This window comes from Lasioglossum baleicum, chromosome 10 (assembly GCF_051020765.1).
Source record: "Lasioglossum baleicum chromosome 10, iyLasBale1, whole genome shotgun sequence".
NCBI classification, from domain to species: domain Eukaryota; kingdom Metazoa; phylum Arthropoda; class Insecta; order Hymenoptera; family Halictidae; genus Lasioglossum; species Lasioglossum baleicum.
Genome location: NC_134938.1, coordinates 17,395,004 through 17,420,508, shown reverse-complemented (window position 1 = coordinate 17,420,508; position 25,505 = coordinate 17,395,004). Strand labels below are relative to the sequence as shown.

General features: G+C 40.3%; 1 protein-coding gene across 4 annotated transcripts in view; it reads right to left on the bottom strand.

Annotated features, from left to right (window-relative positions):
• The window catches only part of Tsp26a (Tetraspanin 26A), a 60,737-nt gene that overhangs the window by 12,239 nt on the left and 22,993 nt on the right, over positions 1-25,505 (bottom strand). The window contains exons 4-9 of one of the 4 annotated variants that reach the window (XM_076432762.1): positions 25,341-25,415; positions 19,795-19,887; positions 18,627-18,755; positions 9,940-9,990; positions 8,208-8,318; positions 6,658-6,768 (exon numbers count right to left, since the gene is read on the bottom strand). In XM_076432762.1, the coding sequence (XP_076288877.1) occupies positions 6,658-6,768; positions 8,208-8,318; positions 9,940-9,990; positions 18,627-18,755; positions 19,795-19,887; positions 25,341-25,415 (570 nt within the window). Of the gene's footprint in view, positions 1-6,657; positions 6,769-8,207; positions 8,319-9,939; positions 9,991-18,626; positions 18,756-19,794; positions 19,894-25,340; positions 25,416-25,505 lie in introns of all 4 variants that reach the window. The other 3 variants (XM_076432761.1, XM_076432764.1, XM_076432763.1) reach the window with 3 other exon arrangements.

The following is a 25,505-nucleotide window of genomic DNA, read 5'->3' as shown; positions in this document are numbered from 1 at the left end:
CGCATAGTTTCCGAGATATCCGCGATCAAAGTTCACTAATTGTGCTGAAGAGTTAGTTAGTCAAATAAGGCAAATATTTCTTTTTCACAATTCGTGAACTTTGAGTGCGGATATCTCGGAAACTATGCGTCCTAGCGATAAGACCGTTCTATATAAAATTAAAGCTGACAAAATGTGCCACAAGATAGATTGGATTGAGTTTTTCGCTATTTTTGCATAGTTACCGTGATATCCGCGCTCAAAGTTCACTAATTGTGCTGAAAAGTTAGCCAGTCAAGTAAGGCAAAAAACGTGAGGCAAAAATTTCTTTTTCACAATTAGTGAACTTTGAGCTCGGATATCTCGGAAACTATGCGAGAAAGCGAAAAACCGAATTGAATGAATCTTGTGGCACATTTTGTCAGCTTTAATTTTGTATGGAATGGTATCATCGCTAGGACATATAATTTCCGAGATATAAGCGGAAAACCGAAAAAGGAGTAGGGACTTTTAGTATGTTTACCTCGTAACTAGTCCAAACAAAGTCCCAAAGTATAAATTGTGTTTCATCCGTTTCCCTCTACGTCCCCCTTATGAGCATTCATTGACTGGACTATTAAGCGCTTTTTAGCCATCTTGGCACCGCCACTGCCGCTCTCCCCGGTAACCGAGGTCAACTAAAAAAGTTTAAATTGAGGGAAATTTCAACTTCAAATTGAGGGATATTTCAGGTTTAAATTAAGGAAATTTTCAAGTTTAAATTGAGGGAAATTTCAAGTTTTTAATTCAAGGAAAATGTCAAGTTTAAATTAAGGGAAATTTCAACTTTTAATTGAGGGAAATTTCAAGTTTAAATCGACGGAAATTTCAAGTTTAGTAATTGAAGGAAATTTGAAGTATAATAATTATTTAAATAAAAATAAATTTTTAAAAAACTTGTAAAATTTGTAAAAAACACTTATAAGCTCTCTAATGCCTCGTACAGACTAGAACATTTCGACGAACTGCGCCGCGAACCGCGCAATTTTGACGAACATTTCGACGAACGTTTCCACGAACGTTTCGACGAATGGCGATCGGAACGGATTTGTGTTATTTCCAGATTTTCTTGCGAACAACTATGGGAGCTGCAGCGGCGTATACTACACAAAGAAATACAGAAAATGTTGGCACTTTACTTAGTTGAAATGTTCAGGTCTGTACGAAGCATCAGATTCGAGATTAAATGACTTGAATTTTTGGAGATTTTATGACATTTCGGCGAAAATTTCGACGAACATTTCGACGAACGGTGCCGCGCGCATTTCAGCGCGCACGAACGCGAACGGGGAGGCATTTACAAATCTGTTTGCAGGACAGATAGCATATCCTAAATATTCATAATATAAGGAATAAATGTCAAGAAATAGACATAAATTTATAAACAAAGACATCGGTGATTTAAATTATCTTAGTAAATTAAATTAAATTATAATTTGTCTCAAATTATTAAAGATGGCCTTGCTATGAAAACATTGAATTTTTTACCCGGATATTTTACGGGAATTCTAAACATTTTCGGAAATCTCGCACACCCCTGCAGAAATCCCGAAAAAATTCACGGGAAACCCGAACACCACCGGGAATCCCGAATATTCTCGGGAAAAACTCAGGATTTTTGAGATCCCGTCCCGACATGATACGAGACTTCCCATCCCGTTCCCGGCATCGGGATTTGGAAATTCCCGGGTTTTTAGCGGGGTTGCCACCAACTTTTTCTATAAGAACTCTGTTTCTCTCGATATTGAAGAAAATGTATGACTCTTGACAGTAGCAGCATCATCGCGCAGCCCAATGCTACTCGCGGCTCCGCTACATGCTGCTGAATAATGCAAATTACGCTTCGAAAACGCAAAAGTAACTTAGAACGCTCGGCCAAACCGAAAAGGGCTCGATGTGTGACCAACCTTGTTGTTTACGGAACGCGCTCTCGGAACTTAACCCTCCCGTTTTTATTCAGAATATGTATCGTAGAATCATATAAGGACGAAAATTCATCATGTTCCAACATCTCCAAAAATTTGGAGTCATTTAATCTCGAATCTGATGTCCTTAAAATGCTTCGTACAGACCTGAACATTACAACTAAATAAAGTGCCAACATTTTCTGTATTTCTTTGTGTAGTATACGCCGCTGCAGCTCCCATAGTTGTTCGCAAGAAAATCTGCAAATAGCACAAATCCATTCCGATCGCCATTCGTCGAAACATTCATCGAAATGTTCGTCAAAATGCGCGGTTTGCGGCGCGGTTCGCGCGGCGCAGTTCGTCGAAATGTTCTAGTCTGTACGAGGCCTTAGAATAAAGGATGGCAAGTACAAGGAAGTTCAAGAAGCGAAAACGCTGCTGTTGGATCAATAAATTAATGATGAGTCTCAAAAGTGCCGAATGTAATTCTATTCAATTGGTAATTCTCAGGGCCAGATTTACAGTTTAAAATTTTGCGGTTTAGGGTTTAGGGTTAAGAAGTGTCGGCAACTCGTCTGGGACATGCAAAATGGTATAGGCGGATGAAGTATCGGAGTTATTGGGTTTTGTAGATAAGGATTCTTGATTTCTTGTGACAGTCAACGATTTTCGCGCAGCACGTCATCAAAGTATAGTCCTTCACGAACATTTAAAAAAAATTCCAATTGAATCGATGAAAAACTGAGTTGTCGGCAGATTTTTGTCCAAAAAGATCGGTTTCTCGCCCACTGTGCGGCCGCACGCGGTCTCTGTTTACACGCGCTGTCTATTTCTACGTTCGGCTTGGTCTTTGAAGCACAAAACAAAAGTGTCTCTCTACGAACTATGCAAACGAACCTCCCCGAGACTCTTGCGTCCATCGAATATTTACTGTAGTATAAAAATTTGGCAGTTAGGGGGAGAGAGACTATATGCTTCGAGTGTTAGAAAGCTGAATTTATAAATTTACAGTCTGATAGGAATTCTACGTACAAAACTAATGAATGGTTCGAAGGAAATTCAAGTTGTATTTTAATCGAACTCGGATGTACAAGATTTAATCAAATTGAAGAAGTTCGATTAATAGAAAATAAAGAATTGTAATGTCTGTAAAATGACTATACAATTTACGGGGAAAAGCAAAATAATATTTTTGTATGGAAGTGGGGAAGGGAAAATTTTCACATTAATCCCTGACTTTTGTAATTGTTGACTGAAAAGTATTATTACTACAGGATTTGCACTCCAAATTCGCGCTTTTGCAGGTCAAATGTGAATTAATTGTTAAAAAATTCAAAATTTTATTTATTGCAGGAGATGTACATCCAATACTTATTTAAAAGTAATTACCAATTCATGATCTTTGTAATGTATGAAAACTGTGTGTAGATTACTGCAGATGTGTACATTCATTGTATGTACCTATTTTCCGATTAATAAATTCAAAAAATGAAAGGACATTGTATAATTTAATCTAAATAAATAAATGATCAATTTTAAATATTCTTCATGGGTGAAATAGATTTGCAGAAGGTTGAACTTGTGATTTGCAAAAGGGTGAATTTGAAGATCGAAATCTATAACAATTAATTTACATTTTATTTGCAAAAGGGTGATTTTTCGATTGGAAAACCTATATTCATTGTAAACATTTTGTACACATATAATTTAATCTAAATAAATAAATAACAAATCTTAAATATTCTTCATGGATAAAATTGATTTGCGGAAGGTTGAATTTTTCCCGCAAAAACATGAATTCAAATTGCAAAAACTGTATATTAAATCATTGTTACTCTTACACAATTTTATTATCCATATCGATTAGTATTCAAAAATCTAAATATAAAATATTACGAAAATGTTCACTCTGCAAAAAAGTGTGTACAAAATAGTCAAGACTTAATAAAAACAATTTCAATTCGGTTGCAGTCAGTATCTAACACATCGAAAGTCTCGAAAATTTCTATCCAACCACCAAATTCAATATTTCAAAATAATTTTGTAATTCGTCCATTGTCAAACAGGAATAGAAATCATAATACACCAGCAAACAATGAATAAAATTACCAATTTCTACGCTGATCCTTCGACAACGACGAAATTAAAATAGGACACAATGATTAATTATTTTTAGTTTTCATTGTAAAACTTTAATCAATAGAGCAATAACGTATTAATAGCATGTGTCCTTGCATGTTCTGTTTAATATTATCGGCGTACTACTAAATATGTATGGTGCATAGCGTTCCCCCTGTCAAAGAAGCCTCCATTGTTAATCCTTTGATGAAAGTTTTATAGATCATACCTGAATAATAATTTTCATTTTCTTTTTTTTTAAATGAAATTTTTTATCGATTTTTTTAAAATGAATAATCATTTTCATTTTCAGATACAACCAGAACGAAGATTCGAGATTTTCGAGGTATTAGATTATATTATTACAGTAATCCCGCGATCTCAGCCGATCCTCTGAGGTTCTGTGTATGACATAGATCGGGACCGGACTCTATTTTTTGTGGCTTCATCGAACGTAGAAAAGGTCTAATGAATTAATAACACGGTTTAATGAATTTAATTGTATATTATTTATTATGTATTTCTTTTGTTCTGCCGAATGAAAAATTACGAAAAAATTCATGAACATCCTACCCAATTGCACGCATAACAGTAAATTATTTCAGAATTATTGGTCGCAAGATCGATTTTTAATAAATCCGGAAGCATAAAATTGTGATAGAACCCCCAACCTCGCTATCTGGGTTACACTAAGCTTTATTCCCCCTGTTCCGCTCATCGAAAGTTACGAAAAAAATCAAGAACATCCTACCTAATAGCACTCGCAACAGTGAATTATCTCAGAATTTTTGGTTGCAAGATCGATTTTTAATAAATCCGGAAGCATAAAATTGTGATAGCACCCCCAACCTTGCTATCTAGGTTACACTATGCTTTATTCCTCCTGTGCTGCTAGACGAAAAATTACGAAAAAAGTCATGAACATTCTATCCAATAGCACCCACGACAGTGAATTATTTCAGAATTTCTGGTGCAAGATCGATTTTTAATAAATCCGGAAGTATAAAATTGTGATGCCCCGCAACCCTCGCTATTTGGGTTACACTAAGCTTTATTCCCCCTGTTCCGCTCATCGAAAGTTACGAAAAAAATCAAGAACATCCTACCTAATAGCACTCGCAACAGTGAATTATCTCAGAATTTTTGGTTGCAAGATCGATTTTTAATAAATCCGGAAGCATAAAATTGTGATAGCACCCCCAACCTTGCTATCTAGGTTACACTATGCTTTATTCCTCCTGTTCCGCTCATCGAAAGTTACGAAAAAAGTCATGAACATTCTATCCAATAGCACCCACGACAGTGAATTATTTCAGAATTTCTGGTGCAAGATCGATTTTTAATAAATCCGGAAGTATAAAATTGTGATGCCCCGCAACCCTCGCTATTTGGGTTACACTATGCTTTATTTTTCCTGTTCTGCTCGACGAAAAATTACGAAAAAATTTATGAACATCCTACCCAATTGCACGCATAACAGTGAATTATTTCAGAATTTTTGGTTTGCAAAATTCGAGTTTTAAAAATGCCGTAAGCATAAAATTGCCGAATTTTCCAGTACTCTGAAGACATACGGATGTTTTTAACTCTCGAATTTGGCAAATCGAAAATTCTGAAATAATTCACTGTAATGCGTGCCATTGAGTAGAATGTTCGTGAATTTTTACGTAATGTTTCGTTCAGCAGATCTGGAGAAATAGAGTATAATACAATAAACCGTGATATTAATTAGACCAATCAGGGCGCTACGTTAAGTTATGCTTTTTCAAAAATAACTCCTTCGAAGGTCATTCGAAGGGCAACATATTATACACGGTCGAATTGGTCTTTTAATATACATATTAATTTATTAATATAATTAATTATATACAGGGTGTCCAGAATTTAAATGGCAAAACTTCATGAGCGTGTAGGGGACCGTAAAACTAAGACAAAAAGTCTTTTAGAGATTTGCTCGTTTTTGCTTCGTTTTGGAGAAAATCGCAAAAAAAGAAACAAAACAAGTTTTTATTTTTGTACTTATTTATTTACATTTTTTTAAATTAAAAATTTTTTTTTATTTTTTACATTTTTTAAATCTAACTTGTATTTATGATTGTTTTGACATTATTGTGTGAGTTATGACAGTGAGATATTTAAACACTTGATAAAAAAATGTTAGAAAATAAAAAAATTTTTTTAAATGTAAATAAATAAGTACAAAAATGAAAACTTGTTTTGTTTCTTTTTTGCGATTTTCTCCAAAACGAAGCAAAAACGAGCAAATCTCTAAAAGACTTTTTGTCTTAGTTTTTCGGTCCCCTACACGTTACACGGGACACCCTGGATATAATATTATATAATAACAATAATATATAATACATTAATTTAATATATACATATATAGTCCCATAAACAAAATAATGAAAAATACAGAAGTTTTGTAATTGCATGCCTCCCGTTGGAAGGGGTAGGCGAACTGACTTAGATCGCAAACCTCCATCGTGCTTAGATTGTAGGATTACTGTACATCAATTCGTGTACGTATCGATCGCAGCACGAAAGAGCTGTTAGAGAAATCAAATCTTTTCAGGCCTGACGAACGGAATACATATAAAGAAAAAGAAAACAATACCTGTGCAAACGTTGTGCAAATCGCGCCAGTCGCAATCAGGAGGAGATTTCGTTCGACCCATTCTTCCCCAGCCTCAATACAACCTTTTTCATAAATCAGTTTGTCAACGTTCTGGAAAACAAAGGCGATCGACTGCTTTCTCAAATCTCGCGAACAATTTCATCGAATATAATTTAGTAAACAGACTGAGAGATGGAACACACTTCAATTATATCGAAAACAGTATACTGACTTAAACATCGAACTGACTTAGATCGGCCACTTCCGTCGCGCTTAGATTCGGGACTTCGATTCAAGTCGTGAATTCGATCGTACTTACCGTTCCGACACGTGCGAACGAAAAACGTAAAATTGTGCCCTTCGTTAGTGACTGTATACTGTGTATGTGTGTAGGTGCTGGTTAATATTCTCAGCTCCCCTAAGTACTTACTTGCTTCACGTGGCCGTCCTGCGATGCTCGTTTACTCGAGTAGGTACGATATGCAAATACATACTGGTCGCGACGTGATTCGACGTGTTTACGGTTACCAGAGCAACCGAGAACCGTTAAATAGTGTGCTCGAAGCGGATCAAATCAAAACGAGAGTAAATACTTAATTAATAAGTACATCCACGTCACATGTACATGCGACAACTGCGAACCGTCATTAAAACAAACGAAACGGGACCATTTTCGAAAGTTGAAACTTTCTCATATCTTTAACTTCTCTCTTCTCTTGCTTTTATTATAATCATTGATTAACAATGTCATTATCAATGTCTCGCAACAACTCGTTACGTCACTCGGAAAAAATTCTCTAGCATTTTCTGCAGTTGTAACTAGGAGCCAATAGGATTTTCGATCTAGTAACGATAGGAATCATCGACAGCTTTGGAATTTTTAAATTTTGTACTTATCTGGAAATGATTACTGATGTCATTGCAAGCAACTTTGTCCTTTGCGAAAATCTTCTACGCGGCTCCGTTCAGTAGTTATTAACGAAAAACGCAGAACCAATCAGAGTGCAGCTATAGCGGAAGACTCAGCTGGGAGCGCTGTGATTGGTCCGCGTTTTTCGCTAATATCTCCTTCACGGAGCTTCGGAGAAGATTTTCGCAAAGGAAAAAGTTGCTTCGAATCACCAGAGGAATCATTTCCAAGTGAGTAATCCTTTCCAAATGTCGTCCTTGTTTGTAAATGATTCTTGACGTCATTTCAAGCAAATTTTCCCTGTGCTAAAATCTTCTCCGAGTCTCCGTTCAAGAGTTATAAACGAAAAACGCGGAGCCAATTAGATTGCGGCTATAGCGGAAGACTCAGCTGGGAGCGCTGTGATTGATTCGTGTTTTTTGCTAATATCTCTTTAACGGAGCCTCGGAGGAAAATTTCGCAAAGGAAAAGGTTGCTTGGAATCGCCTCAGGAATCATTTCCAAGTGGCTACAATATTTTGAATGTTGTTAAAATATTCAAATAGACGAGCTCGAGTGTTTTCGATGTAAACGCTACAAGGAAAGAGAAAGTTTGAACTTTGAGTTAGCAGGGCGATACGACATTCAGTTTAGAATCTACCTGTAAAACCATAGTGCTGACAACAGTACCAGCGACAGGTACGAGATTTAATTCTAGCCACTCCTCGCCTGCTCTTAGACAACCTCTCTCGAATATACTCCTCTCTCCAGTCTGCATTCCCCGGGGATAAACAGAAACCATTTTGAAACAAACTGTGACACATAACTTGAACCGCTTTGTTTTACAACTACGTTAGCAAAACGCATTGTGCACCTGACCAAATGCATCGTGTGCACAGGCAGCTCAAATCATTGTAAAACTTTCCAGCTGTCTCGTAATATTGTGTACACCTGTTCCAGTATGCGATCAGTGGTTCAAAAGTTATGAGTGTTTGAAGTTGAACGATTCACAGTGTTTTCGACAGATGAGAGTGCCGCCATGTTGTTATGCAGTGAGCATCGCGCGCCTCTTACCCAGTGGAGTCGATAGGTGGCAGCAGAAGCACGCGGGAATGTCGATAATGTAGAGAAGATACCTTTACAATGTACACTTTGTTCTGGGACAAGCGGTCTAGGATTGTTTTACAATCATTTGGTCTGTCTGTTCCATTCGTGTCAGATCTCTTCTCTAATAATTTTAAGATTGCTTTTTGAACTGTGAAAGTATAATAATACTTTTTGAAACGACGCAATACAAGTTTGTGGTCTCTGATAAATAATCTAAACAAGGCTGAAAAATAGCAACAATAAATCTCTAAATCATACATGTCGTTACTAGAATTAAGTGCTTAACAATTATGCATCGCACTATAGTCTGGGAACACACTTTTTGTGGTCAAAACTGTTGTACTCCCAAGTAGCCACGTACGTCCCTAAAACGTACGGCTCACGTCCAAACGTCCTACGGCCATTCTGCGTACGTTTTAGGGACGTACGTGGCTACTTGTGGCTACTTGGGCTGTTTTATCAAGGTTTAATAACAACTTTATGTTATTATTTTTACAACATTTAACAACAACATTATATTATTATTTTTGCAACATTTTCACAACGTTTAATAACATTATGTTATTATTATAGGTCGTTGAGTTCGTCTCATGCCGTGAAAAATATATGTTAATACATATTTCAAAAATTGAGGTGACGTTAATTTTTTATAACAATTTATAATAAAATTTTTTTTAAGATATTTTATATTGACATCTGTAGAAAAGTGAATTCTGATCCACTTTTGTTCGAAATATTTTTTGGTCAAAAGGCTTAGACAGGCTTGTGATTTCCAAGGTCATTTGAAGGTCATCGATGATTTTTAAATGCCACGACATAATGTAATTATAATTTTAAGTATTATATAATTTAATTTTACTTTGGGAAGCTATATCTCACGACAGAATCCTCTAAATTTGATAACATTTTCGATTTGGCTGTTTCGAAGGCACTTTATAGCAAAAATCAAATTGTTTAAATAAATAGACCTTGAAAAATTAATTTTTGCAGACCATAGTGCGTCGCAAACTTAGAGCTGCTAATGACTTTATCCTAGTAATAACAAAAATGACCAAGGGAAGAAGTTTTTCTGTTTTATGAAATAGAAACGAAATATCAATGATATAATGATCGCGAGTGGGTGACGATAATTTATAACAATTTAGGCAATTGTTGATCAACGACTGCAGGCGAGTAAGTAACGCTAAGAGAATTTCTAAGAAAAAGAAATTTATGTACACGATAAATAAATGACTAGTTCTATCTCCACGTTAACTATTACGGTGTAGTAGAGAACGTTTACTTACGTAGCTAGGTTTCCTAACGTCATAGCCACACTGTTTATTTTTTATGATTTCCTGGAAGAAGAACAAGAGACACTTAAAGCCACAAGAAGATAATCTTTCATACATGAAAATTCGCGTTGCGATGTAAACATTATTATTTAACTATATAAAAATTCAAGATGTCAATATATGATTTGGCTGCTCTTTTACTTGCGTAACCATGAATTTTTGCCTTTCTCCAATAAATTTTTGCCTTTTACATATGTTATCCAGTAGATTTGGACGAGAAGATGTGAGAAATTGAAGTTTCGATCCTGGAGGATCAGTGATTCAAAAGTTACAAGTGTTTGAAGTTGAGCGATTTACAGTGTTTTTGACAGGTTAGCGCCGCCGTGTTGTGTCTGTTGGCGGTCGCGCGCCGCTTACCGAGCGGAGCCGCTAGATGGCAGCACAACCACGCGCCTTGTAGGATGGATGTAGATGGATACTCTGGGAGAGAATCAGAAGCTTCGGGGAAGGTACCGAAGAACGTAGCCTACTCTACGTTTTACTTGAAACACGTGGTTAGGACTTGAGGATAAAATTCACTGCAGAATTTGTAGTTCAACGAGAACCATTTAAAAATATTTTATTCACCCGGTAGTGACGTCCGTCGTAACCGTACGACGGAGAATATAATACAAAAGAGGTAAGCCTCAAAACACAGTACGACTGGATATTGGTGCAGTGTGCCCAGATAACACGCTTTTTTCGCGCATGAGCGTCAAAACAGTAACGTAGAGCCCTGAGGCAGCTACAGTCAGCGGCGATAATAAGTGGACACGCTTAAAAATCGCATAACTTTTTAGAAATTTGTCCAAAGGACTTGAATTTTTTTAAGATGTTAGACCGGCTAGTTGGCTAGAGAATAAGTAAACTAAAATTTCTTACGATTGCAATTGGTAGGAATTATACAAAATTTTAAAATATGATGTTTTGCCAACTTCTTTATCTGGGCCTGTAATAGTAATTTAAAAAATGCGTTTTATAGATTTCGGTAACTTATATGCATACTGAAAATTTCATCGAAATCGGTCAACATTGCAATGAGCTATAAACGTTTAAAGATGATCACGTTAGGGCGAAATGCCCTGGCAAGGCTGAAAATCTACGACTTTCACCCTTAAGCTCTCATCTTTAAACGTATGTAGCTCATTGCAATGTTGACCGATTTCGATGAAATTTTCAGTATGCATATAAGTTACCGAAATCTATAAAACGTATTTTTTAAATTATCGTTACAGGCCCAGATAAAAAAGTTGGCAAAACATCATATTTTAAAATTTTGTATAATTCCTACCAATTGCAATCGTAAGAAATTTTAGTTTACTTATTCTCTAGCGAACTAGCCGCTCTAACATCTTAAAAAAATTCAAGTCCTTTGGACGAATTTCTAAAAAGTTATGCGATTTTTAAGCGTGTCCACTTAATATTGCCGCTGAAGAAGTCGTGAATTGAATTTTCCAACAATTTTGAATTTAGACAATGCCTTAGACCAGGCATGCACAGGTGGACGATTTGGGAGCAGGAGCAATCGACCCTGCTCCTGAGCAGGGTCGGAGCAGTGACCTTGCTCGGACGTATGGAAGGGGAACCCACCAATTGTAAACGGAGCACGAGAGAAGACGAGAAGAAGAGCGTATGAGAGTGGGGGCGACGTCTACGTTGTTGTAGTCTGACCACTCCGGCGCGCTCTCCACTTCCCCACGCCCCTCCCACTCGTCTTCTCTCGTGCTCTGTTTAAAAGTCACGCTTAGTGGGTTCCCCTTCCATACGTCCGATCTGCTCTGAGAGAATACGGGGAGCAACTTGGGAGCACGGGGGCTGCTCTGAGAGCAAAGAGCTGTGCATGCCTGCCTTAGACCCTTCTCTTGCACACAAAGCCAAGGCCGAATATATATACAAATACACTTGTCATTCATTCGTTTTTCATAATCAGTTCATATCAACTTCTTAACATTCGGCATGGAGCTCAAGGTGCCACATTTCCTCGCGAAGCGTACTTTACTGAGGCTGAAAAGCCGCGCATGCGCGAAAAAAAGCGTGGAATCTGGGCACACTGTATTGGTGTTCACTACGTCTGACTCTAAGAAGTGACTATTTTGAACTGCTAGGGATGCCTAGCGTAACGGTCGCTACAAGAGACGGTTGGGAGTAGGACTGCCAACTCCCTATCGGTGATTTCCCTAGGCGCGACCTAGGGGAATGGCGACACGAGCGCCATAATCCCTACACACTCCCCCCCGAGTGTGTACGTGCAAACTTATGACGCTACACAACGATATACAAGTTCGCAACGCTGGGGATACAGTAACAATATAACAATATTATAACTATAAACTATTTACAATGAGTGCGCACTACATCTACTATACAAATTGTTCTTACAAACTACGCGATTGCTATTTACATGTACACAACAGGCTTACAACTAAATCGGCGATATTAACTCGGCGGGACTGTTTGCACAGTTTTCGCCCGTGAATATGTTCGCAGCGCATTCCGTTGTTTCGAGTCGGAGGGTTCGCTAGACGAGGTTGCTAATTCCTCTCGGAAGTGATACGCTGGTTTCACATTTTCTATCGAGACGGAACGCGGTTGTCCTTTGACGTCGATCTCTAGAACGCGGTCGGTAGGGCGGCTTATTACTTTGTTCGGGCCTGAGTATAGCCGTTCGAGCGCCTTTTTGTTCGTATCGGCGCGCAAGAATACATGTGAACAGGTGTCTATATCTTTAAATAAGAAAACACGCTTTTTATGACGCTGTCCTACGGGAACAGGTTTAACACTGTGCATGTGGTCTCGAAATTCTTCGATAAACATTTGCGGATCTGCGGGACCGTCATCGGGGAGTACGAACTCGCCCGAAATTCGCAACGAGGTGCCGTATAGATATTCGGCGGGCGACGAGCCCGAATCTATAACGTTATTTCGAAGACCAAGCATTACGGTGGATAACATGCGTGACCACGTAGGTTTCGCGTGACACATAATCGCAATTTTGAGGCATCGGTGCCATCGTTCGATCATTCCATTCGACGCTGGATGAAAAGCGGTCGTCCGAATTCGGTGGCATCCGGATAATTGCAGCAGCGCGGTGAAAAGTCTCGGTTCAAATTGACTGCCCTGATCGGTCGTGAGAGTTTCAAGGGCGCTGAAACGTGAGATCCAGTGATCTACGAACGCTCTACATACGGTAGTAGCTTCAATATTCGCGAGCGGAACCGCCTCTGGCCATCTCGAGAAATGATCTATCATGGTCAGGCAGTAACGATAGCATTCCGATATCGGCAACGGGCCGATAATGTCCATGTGGACATGACTAAAACGCTCATCGGGAGCAACGAATTCCGCTGGCTTTACATGGTTATGGCGCGTTATCTTAGATTGTTGACAATCTAGACACTCTTTCGACCATTTCGCGATGTCGTGATGCATTCGCGGCCAAACATACCGCTTTCGGATCACGCGCTCGGGTGCGCGGGTTTGTGAAATTTATCAAAAATGGCCTTGCGTGACGGGCCCGGAATTTATGGACGCAATACTTCTCCTTCTAAATCGCATACAATCGCAATGTGAGAGGGTCCCCACCGAATTCGCCGTAAAGCTAACGAGTGATCAGTAGAGGCCAATAAACTTTTCAATTCGTCGTCGGATTCCTGCAATCTCGCGAGCTCCTCCAAGGAGATATCTGCGGCGAGGTGCAAAGTATCTACACGCGACAGCGAGTCGGCGACGACGTTTTCGGAGCCAGGGAGATGCTCGATATGAGTAGTAAACTGTGATATGAATGATAGTTGTCGAAGTTGGCGAGGCGATGCTTTATCAGCGCGTTGCCGGAACGCGTACACAAGTGGTTTGTGATCGGTCACAATTACGAAATTTCTACCTTCGAGGAAATGCCTGAAGTATTTGAGCGCTTCGTGGACAGCGGTTAACTCGCGATCATACGCGCTGTAATTTCTTTGAGATGGAGTAAACTTGCGAGAAAAGAATGCCAAAGGCTTCCACGAATTTTGGAATTTTTGTTCTAACGACGCTCACATTCCAAAATCGGACGCATCGGTAACGAGACGCGTTACTGCATCAGGAGAAGGGTGATTTAGCAAGGTCGCGTTGGCGAGGTCAGATTTGACTCGTGCAAACGCTTCCTCGGCTTGAGAAGTCCAGACTATCTCACGTTTGTCATTTTTCTTCGACTCGCAAAGATATTCGTGCAAGGGTGCTTGCACGTCAGCGGTGCGACGAAGACTGCGTCGGTAAAAGTTGACCATACCCAGAAATCTGCGTACGTCAGAGACTGTTTTGGGCTTCGGAAAGTCCTGAATGGCCTTGACTTTTTCGGGAATAGGTGCAGACCCATTCCGATCAATTACGTGTCCCAGAAACTCGAGACGGGACTTGCCGAATTTGCATTTGGCAAGATTCAGATGCAGCGCGTGTTCCTGCAAACGTTGCAGAACAATGCGGAGGTGACGCTCATGCTCTTCGAGGTTCGAAGAAGCGATGAGGATGTCGTCGATGTAGGCAAAGACGAAGTCAAGGTCTCCGTGGGCACGATGGATGTACCGTTGAAATGTCTGCCCGCCGTTACGGAGGCCGAAAGGCATCACGGTATACTCGAAGAGCCCAGAAGGTGTTATCACAGCAGTTTTCGCGATGTGCGACGGCGCAACCGGAATCTGCTGGTACGCTCTCTGAAGATCGAGCTTGGTGAAGATCGTTTTGTCGTGTAAATTGACTGAATAGTCATGTAAATGAGGAACTGGGTACATGTCGGGAACAGTCACCGAATTCAAACGACGATAGTCGCCACATACCCGCCAACCCCCATCTTTCTTAGGAACAAGATGGATGGGGCTAGCCCATGGGCTACTCGATGGACGACATGTTCCTTCAGCAACGAGCCGTCGGAACTCGGCCTTAGCCACCTGAAGTTTATCGTGCGTCAGTCGTCGCGCACGCTCGGCTACGGGGGACCCTCGGTCACAATATGATGCAAGACGTCGCGCGGCGAATCGCAATTCGATGGCGATGGTCCTATAACTCCCGGAAACTCGGAGAGTATTCCCGCGAACGGAGATGCGGGATCGATCGATTTCACGTTGAACACCGGCGAGGTTCTGACTGTGAAGACAGTGGAAATTCGCGTCAACGGATCGATCAATTTACGATGACGCAGATCGACCAACAAGCTAAAATGATTGAGAAATCCGCGCCTAGAATCGAGTACGGTACCGCGGCGACGCAGAAGTTCCAAGAGAAGGCATGGCGAAGGCCTAGATTCAAATTGAGTCGCTTCTCTCCATATGTCTCGATTGTTGTCTCGTTTGCTGCGAACAATTTTAAACCGGTCGCACGTTTTTTCGCGGCTTCATCAGCCGGTAACAGAGAGATATCCGCACCCGTGTCGATCAGAAACGTAAGACCGAGGTCGCGGTCACGAACATGGAGACGATGTGATGCAGCACTCAGCGCGCTCGCCTCCGCGCGGCTAGTGCATATTAGTTTCCCGCCTGCCACAAGCAGGGTTTTATGCAATGACGTGCATCGCTTCCGTATTTCCGGTGCAGATGGCACAATGCGGAACCGCGCGACTTGGAACGCGAACCTGGTCTCCCACGGGAAGTAGTTCTACGGCGCCCGTCGCGGGAACTTCGTCTCACGATATTGGTCAGTTCGGCCAACTGATTCGCGAGACGGTCGACTTTTGCTTCAAGCTCGCGGTTTGAAGAACCTCGAGAAGAAACTGCGGACGCGACGGCATCCGATGTCTCGACATCGCGTCTAGAAGAGTCTCGCGGCGAAATTGATGAAATCGCGGGGCGCCGGGCGACGGAACCCGATGCTTCGACAACCTTATCGGCCAATTCGGCGAATTCTTGCGGGTCGGTAATCTTGGACATGGCTAAGACTGTCCTGATTTGAGCAGGAAGCTGCTCCATGAAAATAGTACGAATTATGTCATCAGTACACGACCCGTCATTTAAGTTGCGAAATCGCATCAATATTTGTGAAGGTTTCCCTTCCGTTAGCACCTCACCCTTTAGAAGTCGGCGTAAACGCGCTTCCGCCGACGTAGAAAAGTTTGAAATTATACGCGCTTTTACCTGATCGTAAAGATTCCGAGGCTGCGGTGATAAAGAGAGAATATCTTTTATCGCGGCTATTCCTTCAAACGTTAACGCGAATATAACGATGTCAGCCATCGTCTTTTGTGTGGTTATGCGGGATGCGGAGAGGGACGATTCAACTTGCATGAACCATAGTGAAGGATCCTCCCGAAAGAACGAAGGTATCTTTGGTACGCGATATGAATCGACATGCTTCTCGAGAAGCGATTTCAAGATTTCCTCAGGACCCGGAAATGGTGCCGGCTCGGCCATCTTGACTATCTGCGCGCGCACGCGATGCTAATTCACAGGACCCGCGGCGGTGGGTCTTACACTATCACGACGGAACTGAACACGCGTCGGAAATGCAATGCGCAATGGATTCTACCGGAATCGCGATAACGAATGTTAACGGCTAAATTAGATGCTCCCACTTACGGAAGTCGCTCGCAATCTTCTATGCCCGCCGGAATCCACCTGTGAAACGGCTCCTTCGAGGACCAAGATAGCGGCTTCACGGCGGCGTGCCTCGTGCAGCAGCAAAGATGGCGGACAGGAAACGTCCTTCCGACCGCGTGCCTTGGCGAAACAGCAAACCGGTACTCGAGTGCTTCCTCCTCGAGAGATCGTGGCGTCGGCGTGACGCTGCACTCTGCTTGGCTGGACCCTCGACGCTCCTCGATGAAGGTGCGTGCCAGTCAGGATAGCTGCAGGCACGGTATGTCCCCAAGACCGCGTGCTGACGTCCTTCCTTCTGGTGATCGGCGAGATCACGTCGGGGTCACCAATTGTAGGATGGATGTAGATGGATACTCTCGGAGAGAATCAGAAGCTTCGGGGAAGGTACCGAAGAACGTAGCCTACTCTACGTTTTACTTGAAACACGTGGATAGGACTTGAGGATAAAATTCACTGCAGAATTTGTAGTTCAACGAGAACCATTTAATAATATTTTATTCACCCGGTAGTGACGTCCGTCGTAACCGTACGACGGAGAATATAATACAAAAGAGGTAAGCCTCAAAACACAGTACGACTGGATATTGGTGTTCAATACGTCTGACTCTAAGAAGTGACTATTTTGAACTGCTAGGGATGCCTAGCGTAACGGTCGCTACAAGAGACGGTTGGGAGTAGGACTGCCAACTCCCTATCGGTGATCTCCCTAGGCGCGGCCTAGGGGAATGGCGACACGAGCGCCATAATCCCTACAGTCTGTAGGGGCTCTGTTCCCCCACTCCCGTGTTACCAGAAGTGGGGATCGGCGGAAGCCGAGCTCCCGCTCTGTCTCTTGAGCTTCAACACCCGAGCTGGACGGTTGTCCGAAAAAGCAGTGCGTTCTCTTCTATCTCCTTCGTCATCGGCGATCAAGTTGAACATAACCTCGACACTGGGTCGAGGCGGCGAGTAGGCGCCGATAGATAGAAATCCTCCAGTCACCAGGGGACTTCGACCTACACGCCGTGTAGGGACCACGTGACGTGGCGGCCTAACTTCATACATGCGCCACAAGAGGGACAGGTAGTCTCGAAAAGACCTTTCCCGCAAGTACTCGGTTCCTCAACGATTAGCATATATACCGTCCTCAACCGCCTTCCGACATCCCACCGTCTAAGGCAGGGCCCGCTAGTCAGCCTTACTGATGAGTCCTCTAGCGGGCCTAGGACGAAACGCTCCTTCCTTTTTCCTCCTCTCCTTCATAGTGGTCGAGCTCCCAACTTGTCATCATCTATGTCATGGTAGCCGCCACAGCCGTGTGGGGATAATGGCGCTGCATACCATTTTCCCCTAGGTCGTCCCTAGCGAGCGTACTCTCACGAGGTTGGCAATCCTGACCTCGTGATGAGAAGAGAAGAGCGATCCGCATCCGCTCTCTCTCCTGCGAATCGTGGATCGACACAGACGTGTCGCATTACGCTGGTCGATCCACCGTGTTGTACAGTTACTACATTTCTCAAGTTTGTTCTAATAAAAGCTTTGGCCAAGCAACCGGAGTTGTCCATAAACCAATCAAGTCTTCAGTGTGTGATCTGGCAGAGTAGGCTGCCATACACGTGGTTATACTATTCGAATAACCCGCTACAACCTGCAGCCGATGTCTTTAAACACGCATATAACTTTTGAACTACTAAATTCCTAGGATTGAAACTTAGATTTTCGGCGTTGTCTCATCAAAATTTACGGGATTGTATAAAAGTAGCCTAAAATTTGTGGTCCCCCAAACTGAACAGCAGCGAAAAGTTTTATTGCACTGTCTAAAAGTATCTATGTGCAATTCAAATTTCCTATTGACAGGCGGTGCCCTTGCCTGTCAAAGACGCTGTAAATCGCTCAATTTTAAACACTCATAACTTTTAAACCTTTGATCCACTAGGATCGAAACTTGGATTTCTCACATTTTCTCGTCCAAATCTACTGGATATCATAAGAAATGGCTAAAATTTGTAGGAGAAAGGCAAAAATTTCTGGTTACACAACCGCATTCTTTATACTATAACTTTTCCGGATTCACTTCGACGATTCTGTGTTTCTATTGAACTTGATTGGTGTAGTTACATTTGGTTTTCGTTTACAACAGCTAAAAGGCACACCACACGCTTCCCTCGAGCCAATGTCGCTCGATGAACAATTGAAATAATTGTTGCGATCCCAGTCTTTAGGCCCCTCAATGCCGCAACACTGCAACTGCGAAACAAGAAATCGTTAAGGCTTCAACAAATTGACTACAACTACCGCAGATAATGGCAAACGCAATTTATAATTACAATTCTGAATTATGCAATTGTGAATTGAAATTCACAATCAGTGTTTCAGTTTTTCTAATTGAAATTGGAATTTTAATGGCCATAACTGTACAGTAGGGTTTTAATGCTCATAAAATCGTTTTTCTCTAATATCTTCTAAACTATTCGCCGTGTCGAAAACTGTGTTAGATAAAATCTGTAGATCTGGACAGGCTGTGTCTTTTATGTTGTATTACTTTTTCTCGTAGAACAAACGGTTTCTGAGAAAATTGAGAAAAATTTCGTATCACACAAATGAATGAAAAATTGATATAATTAATTGAATGCTGAACGTGATGGATCGTTCTTCTCCAATACCTTCGAAACTATTTGCCGCGTCGAAAACTGTGTTAGATAAAATCTGTAGGTCTGGACAGGCTGCGTCTTTTATGTCCTATTACTATTTCTCGTAGAGCAAACGGTTTCCGAGAAAATTGAGAAAAACTTCGTACCAAATGAATGAAAAATTGAAATAATATTAATTCGATTTAAAAAATTAATCACCAAAACTAATCACCATGTCGAAAAATATGTTAAACAAAAGGCTGCGGTTTTCGAAAAAATTGAGAAAAATATCAGCGACGTATCGTTTATCCTTGCCCGGCTGATCAGCAACATATCGCTGACATTTTTCTCAATTTTCTCGAAAACCGTTTGTTTTACGAGAAAAAGTAATAGAATATAATAGACGTAGCCTGTCCAGATCTACAGGATTTGTCTAACACATTTTTCGACACGGTAAATAGTGTAGAGGGTATTCGAGAAAGATGATTTTATGAGCATTAAATATGTTCTATCGGCTTGATTAAACAAATTTTTTTAAATTATTTGGAACAACCCTGAGGGGTGTAAAAGTAATTTTGACAAAACTCTTTTTGTTAATTTTGACAAAAATTTGAAAATGTGTATAATATTATTGAGCTAGACGCCACGATGCATACCCAATCCTCCTGGATCCAATCAATGAGATTCTGCTGATCGGGATCTTCTCTGTAGTGAATGATAAACCCTTGGAAGCCACCAGCGGCCTGCAACTTTATCTGTCGTTGGAATCACGATAGTATTTATGGTTGTTATTAGTGACATAAGTAATGATAAACAATTATTAGGATCAGAGGAATCGATTATATTCACCGAGGAACTCTTATAAAGACGTTCTTTAAAGCTCTGGGTTAGACTGTACCTTAGGTGACTATAAATTGTTACCTTTCTCCTATGCAATCCAACAGATATGGACGAAAGAGTGCCAAATATTCAAATTTCAACCCTGGGAGATCAATGGTTCAAAAGTTACGAGTGTTTACAGTTGAGCGACTTTTAGTGTTTCCGACAGGTAAGAGTGCCGCCATTTTGGTAGGTAGTGAGAGTCGTGCGCCGCTTACCGAGCGCAGGCGCTAGATGACACCACAAGCGCCCACTGCATACCAACATGGCGGCACTCTCACCTGTCGAAAACACTGGGAGTCACTCAACTTCAAACACTCATAACTTTTGAACCACTTATCTCCTAGGATGGAAACTTGGATTTTCGCATCTTCTCGCCCAAATCTACTGGATCACATAGGAGACTTTCAACCTTTTATATAAACATAGAAACTTTTAAACCAGTAAGTTCCCAACATTAAAACTGGGATTATCGTCTCGTCGAAATCTACAGGATTATGTAAAAAAAGTTAAAGTATTTTGGCCCTCTACAGAGAAGTATAGCCTTTCCACCGTTTTAGACGTTCTGTCAATTATTTGGCAAACATTTCTGGTTACCCAAGGTACAGTGCAGCCCAGTTACCCTATACGAGGTAAATGTACAATGTAAGCTTGAATGATTCAATTCCAGCTAATCTAGGTTCTAGAGCAGTGATGAGCAATCCCATCGCCCGCGGGCCGCATTTGGCCCGCTAGCAAACTGCCTGCGGCCCGCCGGAATATAGCGCTGCGCGACGCCGCGCCGCGCCGCGGCCTTCGTCCACAGTCCACGATTTTCAATTGTTAATTCCCGGCTATATTTTCTAGTATTCTACAGTCACACTGTTTAACTGCGTCAGAAAGCACATTGATCGAATATCATCGTATTTTGCCATGAGCTCGCCTGTTAGAAAACGCAAAATTGAACATGGACATCGGCAGTTCATCGATAGTTGGACATATGAGTATTTTTTTCTTGTATAAATGAAAGTGCTGTTTGTTTATTATGCAGTGAAAAAATATCTGTGTTGAAAAAATATAGTATTAAGAGACATTATTACACTTCAAAATTTAATAATTTGCCAGGACAATTACGTAAGGACGTGGCGGATCAATTGAAGACAAATTTAAATTTAAAACCGCCAAATGTACTTGAAAGTACTGCATCCACCGCAAAGGCGGCAATTCGTGTAAGTTACTTTGTTAGCCAAATTTTGGCAAAAAAGATGAAACCCTTTTATGACGGAGAAATGGTGAAAGAATGTTTATTGGCGATAGGAGATGCGGCCTTCCCCAATCAAAAGGATATAATTTCCAAAACTAGTTTGTCACGATTTACAGTCGCAAGGAGAATTGACGAACTTTCAGAAAATATTGAGGAAAGTTTGCGGGAACATATTTCCAAGTTAGAATGGATTTCTCTAGCTGTGGATGAAAGTTGTGACAATAATGATACCGCACAACTTGCCGTATTTTTAAGAGGGACTGATTCTAGTGTTACGGATAGAGAATATATTCCGTTCGTTTTCTCACAGGAATCTCTTCCAGATCGTCTCTGGCGGGAAGCGTCCTAGATAACCTTTCGAACCCTTTGATTTAGGACCGAGCTCTGGCTCCGATTTCGTTAGAAGTGACAAAAATGAGAGTCTGGCCCTAAGCCCTAATCTCTAAGCGCGATTAGATAATGAACAAAGTATTCCATTCATTGTAGGGGTATATAAACCCTTAGATTCTCACTCTCGGGGGTTAGTACTGCAGTAGACACGTATCGCGTCACGTCGTGCTGCATTTCGGAAAGTTAACTTCTAACGAGATCGGGCTAAAGTACCTTTCGGATCAAAGTCTAACATTATAGATTCCGTTTGTTCGGTTTATAGTCTATTCGTCAGTGTTGAAGTTGTTTCCGAGTCCCCCGCATTGCCAGTGCGTGAAAACCGAGCACCGTAGTTTAGGTAAATTCTTTCTTTCACATTTTATATCTTTTTCTCTCATTTCCAATCGCGACACATACACACTTGTACTACAGAATTTTATAAGTAGAATATATTTGTGTTATTGATAATTAGAGCAAATTCATTGAACCTATAATTATCGTCCAAAATCCTTTATAGTAATTGAACGTTCCCACACGATACAATCTTACCGCTCGGGTTTTATCATTTAGATTATATTAGTTACGAGGCCTACTAACTATCCTAGCGACTCCCTGATTTCGCATCAGGTTCGTTCGCGCCTTACCAATTATCCAAATAGAGATTTTTCCTACCTAGTGGCTCCCCGATTTCGCATTGGGTTCGTCCACGAAAACTATACCATCCCAGCGGCTCCCCGGTTTCGCATCGGGTTCGTCTGCGCGTCATTTCCTAGTGACTCCCCAATTTCGCATTGGGTTCGTTCACGAAGTTTCACCTTCCAGGCAGCTCCCTGATTTCGCATCAGGTTCGTCTGCGTCTGATTCCATTCCTAGAGGCTCCCTGATTTCGCGTCAGGTTCGTCCTCACTGTCTACATTCCTAGCGGCTCCCCAATTTCGCATTGGGTTCGTCCGCGTACCTTAACTAACAAATTGATACCATTTTCCTGGGTTTATAACCCTTCGCCGGCCACTCGTGCTACTCGCGGCCCTGGCTCGTAACACTAGTTTCAATGTAATGGAAGAATTTGCATCTTTAGTTCCTATTTTAGGAACTACTACCGGAGACGATATGTACAGAAAATTAAAAACTGTTCTGAATGCATTAAACATCCCAATGGAAAAGATTGTTGGAATAAGTACAGATGGAGCTCGAGCCATGTCCAGTATGAATGTTGGTTTATCGGGATTGTTATCGAAAGATATTAAAAGTTTAACAGGACGTGAAATATTTGTTTCTCACTGCATTTTACATAAAAAAAATCTGAGTGCTAAAGTTCTAAAAATGTCTAATGTTGTTCCACCTATTATTAAAATTGTAAATTTTATTAGATCTCGAGGACTAAACCATCGTGAATTTAAAGAATTTTTGAAGGATATGGAAAGCGAATATGGCGATATTCTTTTTAACACCGAAGTTCGGTGGTTAAGTCGTGGTACAATGCTAAAGCGTGTATATGACCTAAGAAACGAAATTAAACTGTTCTTAGAGATGAAAAACAACCCGTTTCCACAATTTGATGACAAAGACTGGATGTGTGATTTTGCATTTTGCGTTGATATTACGCAACACTTGAATACATTAAACATAAATCTTCAAGGCAAAAACAAACTTATCACTGAAATGTGAAAGCAGCTATTTTCGAAAATAAAAATTACAAAAAGTGACCATCGTAATCGATTGGATGACGAACGACTGAAAAACTGTATTAGAGTAGCGGTTTCAAATATCACACCCAATATTGCCAAGCTTGTTAATGAGAAACAAAGTCAAGTATCGCATTGAGTTTCAAAATTTATTTAGTTTCATTTCTTTAGTAAAACTATATGTAAAGATATATATATATAATATGTACCTATGTATTATTGTGTTTGCATTTATTATCTCATAAAAAAAATAATAGATCGAATAAAACAAACATTTTATTGTAAATCTATGTATGATATAACACACACACACACACAAATACTTCCCGCAAACTAATAAATTCGTTAAAGAGGCATTAGGAGACCGTAGCGTAAACACAGACTGAAATTGGTGCTGGCGACGCAACAAAGTATTTAATATTGCGTTCGTTGCCGGTTGCGGCCCGCGCGTAGTCTATGTTTCCACTTTTGGCCCACAATACGCCGCGGGTTGCTCACCACTGTTCTAGAGATTTGGAGTTCCTAGAGATTTCAGCTTATGAGTGGACATTAGGGTGGACCTTAGTTATACTTGATGAACCATTTATGGTATTTATCAACAGAAGCGGTAGCCTTAGCATTTTTTGATAAAACCGTGGAGAAGAATACAAATTTACGAATGCTGGAGGCACTTACCACTGAAGTCGACGAATCTGATAACATTGAAACTGACGAATCATGTAAGAAATATGAAATAACTCGTGAAGACTTAAAAAACTATGCTGGTAAAGGAATTGAACATTATATTTCCCACAAAACACTACTATTTTTTGAAAGATTTTCAATTTCTATGGAATTTTTTAAAAAAGATCCCGATTCATGGGAAGATGACGAGGATTTCAAATTTGGACTAAACATTGTACAAAACTTAAAAGTTGTTAATGACACTGTTGAGCGCGGTATTAAGCTTATTCAAGACTATAATCAGTTATTATCAAAAAATGAAGAGGAGAAACAATATATTTTACAAATTATTTCCGAAAATAGGAAACAATATCCAGATGTATCAAAAAAGTCATTACGAGATAAATAAATTATTTTATGTATAATGTACTGTATTATATGTATAATGTATATTTATAAAAATATAAAAAAATTTCTTAGACCAAAGTTGTATTGTTTATTAAATTAAATATAATGCAAAAAAAAAAAATTGGTTGAAAAGTCAATTTTTGAGATTTCAGGGTCACGAATTTTTTTTTTAAATTAATGCTACATTTTGTTTCTACATTATTATAGTGCGTAAAAAGACAAATTCAACGATATATAAAAATATATACTAATGATATACTACAGTGGAGAAACTCGAGTTACAAAATTAAAAAATTTTCAAAGTCGATGCGGCAGCACTTCTCGTTATCCGATCGATTTCAAATTTTGCACACATTATTTTTGCATCAAGTGTCACAATTCTAGGGGGTGTCCCGAAAAAAATTCGAAAGTCGAAAAATAAGGTCCTCCCTAGTGTAGGGCTGTAACTTTTCCGAAGCTTCGAAGTTTCGAAGTTCCGAAGCTTCGAAGTTCCGAAGCTTCGAAGTCTTCCAAGTGCTCGAAATTTCAAAGTCTTCGAAACGTATGAAGTTGTAACTTATGAGTTCCATACCATGTCACGATTTTTGATAAATAAAAATATTAACCTTCAGTCACCGGTGACTGACACTGAACTTTCCGTTTTGATTTTTCGTAATTAAATTAAATTTAAAAGAGTGCATTCCATTAATAAATTTCGGGATCATATATCACGAATGTACTTAAAAAATAATACTTTGCAAACAAAGTTTTATTAAATTCGGTGAAATCGGATATAGCGGACTAAATGAAAAGACAGGCTTGGCGCTTGACAAAACTCACGTATTCAGTAGGACTGTAATTTCGAAGATTCGAAGGAAAGTTACAGCCCAACCCTAGTGGACATGTATCGTGCTAATGTGAATCTTTGATAGCCATTGTCCTCTAGAATCTACATGTGAACTTCTTTGCAACTCACCCAGTCTTTAAAGATGAAACCTAAGACGCCAACTGCCATTTCCATTAGCAACAATAATGCCAGAAATATTGCATACTGGAACAGATATATAACAGAATTTAACAACAGGAAAAAAATATTCAGTCTAGTAGCTGGAAAACATAACTGTGCCTCTCTCTCTCTCTC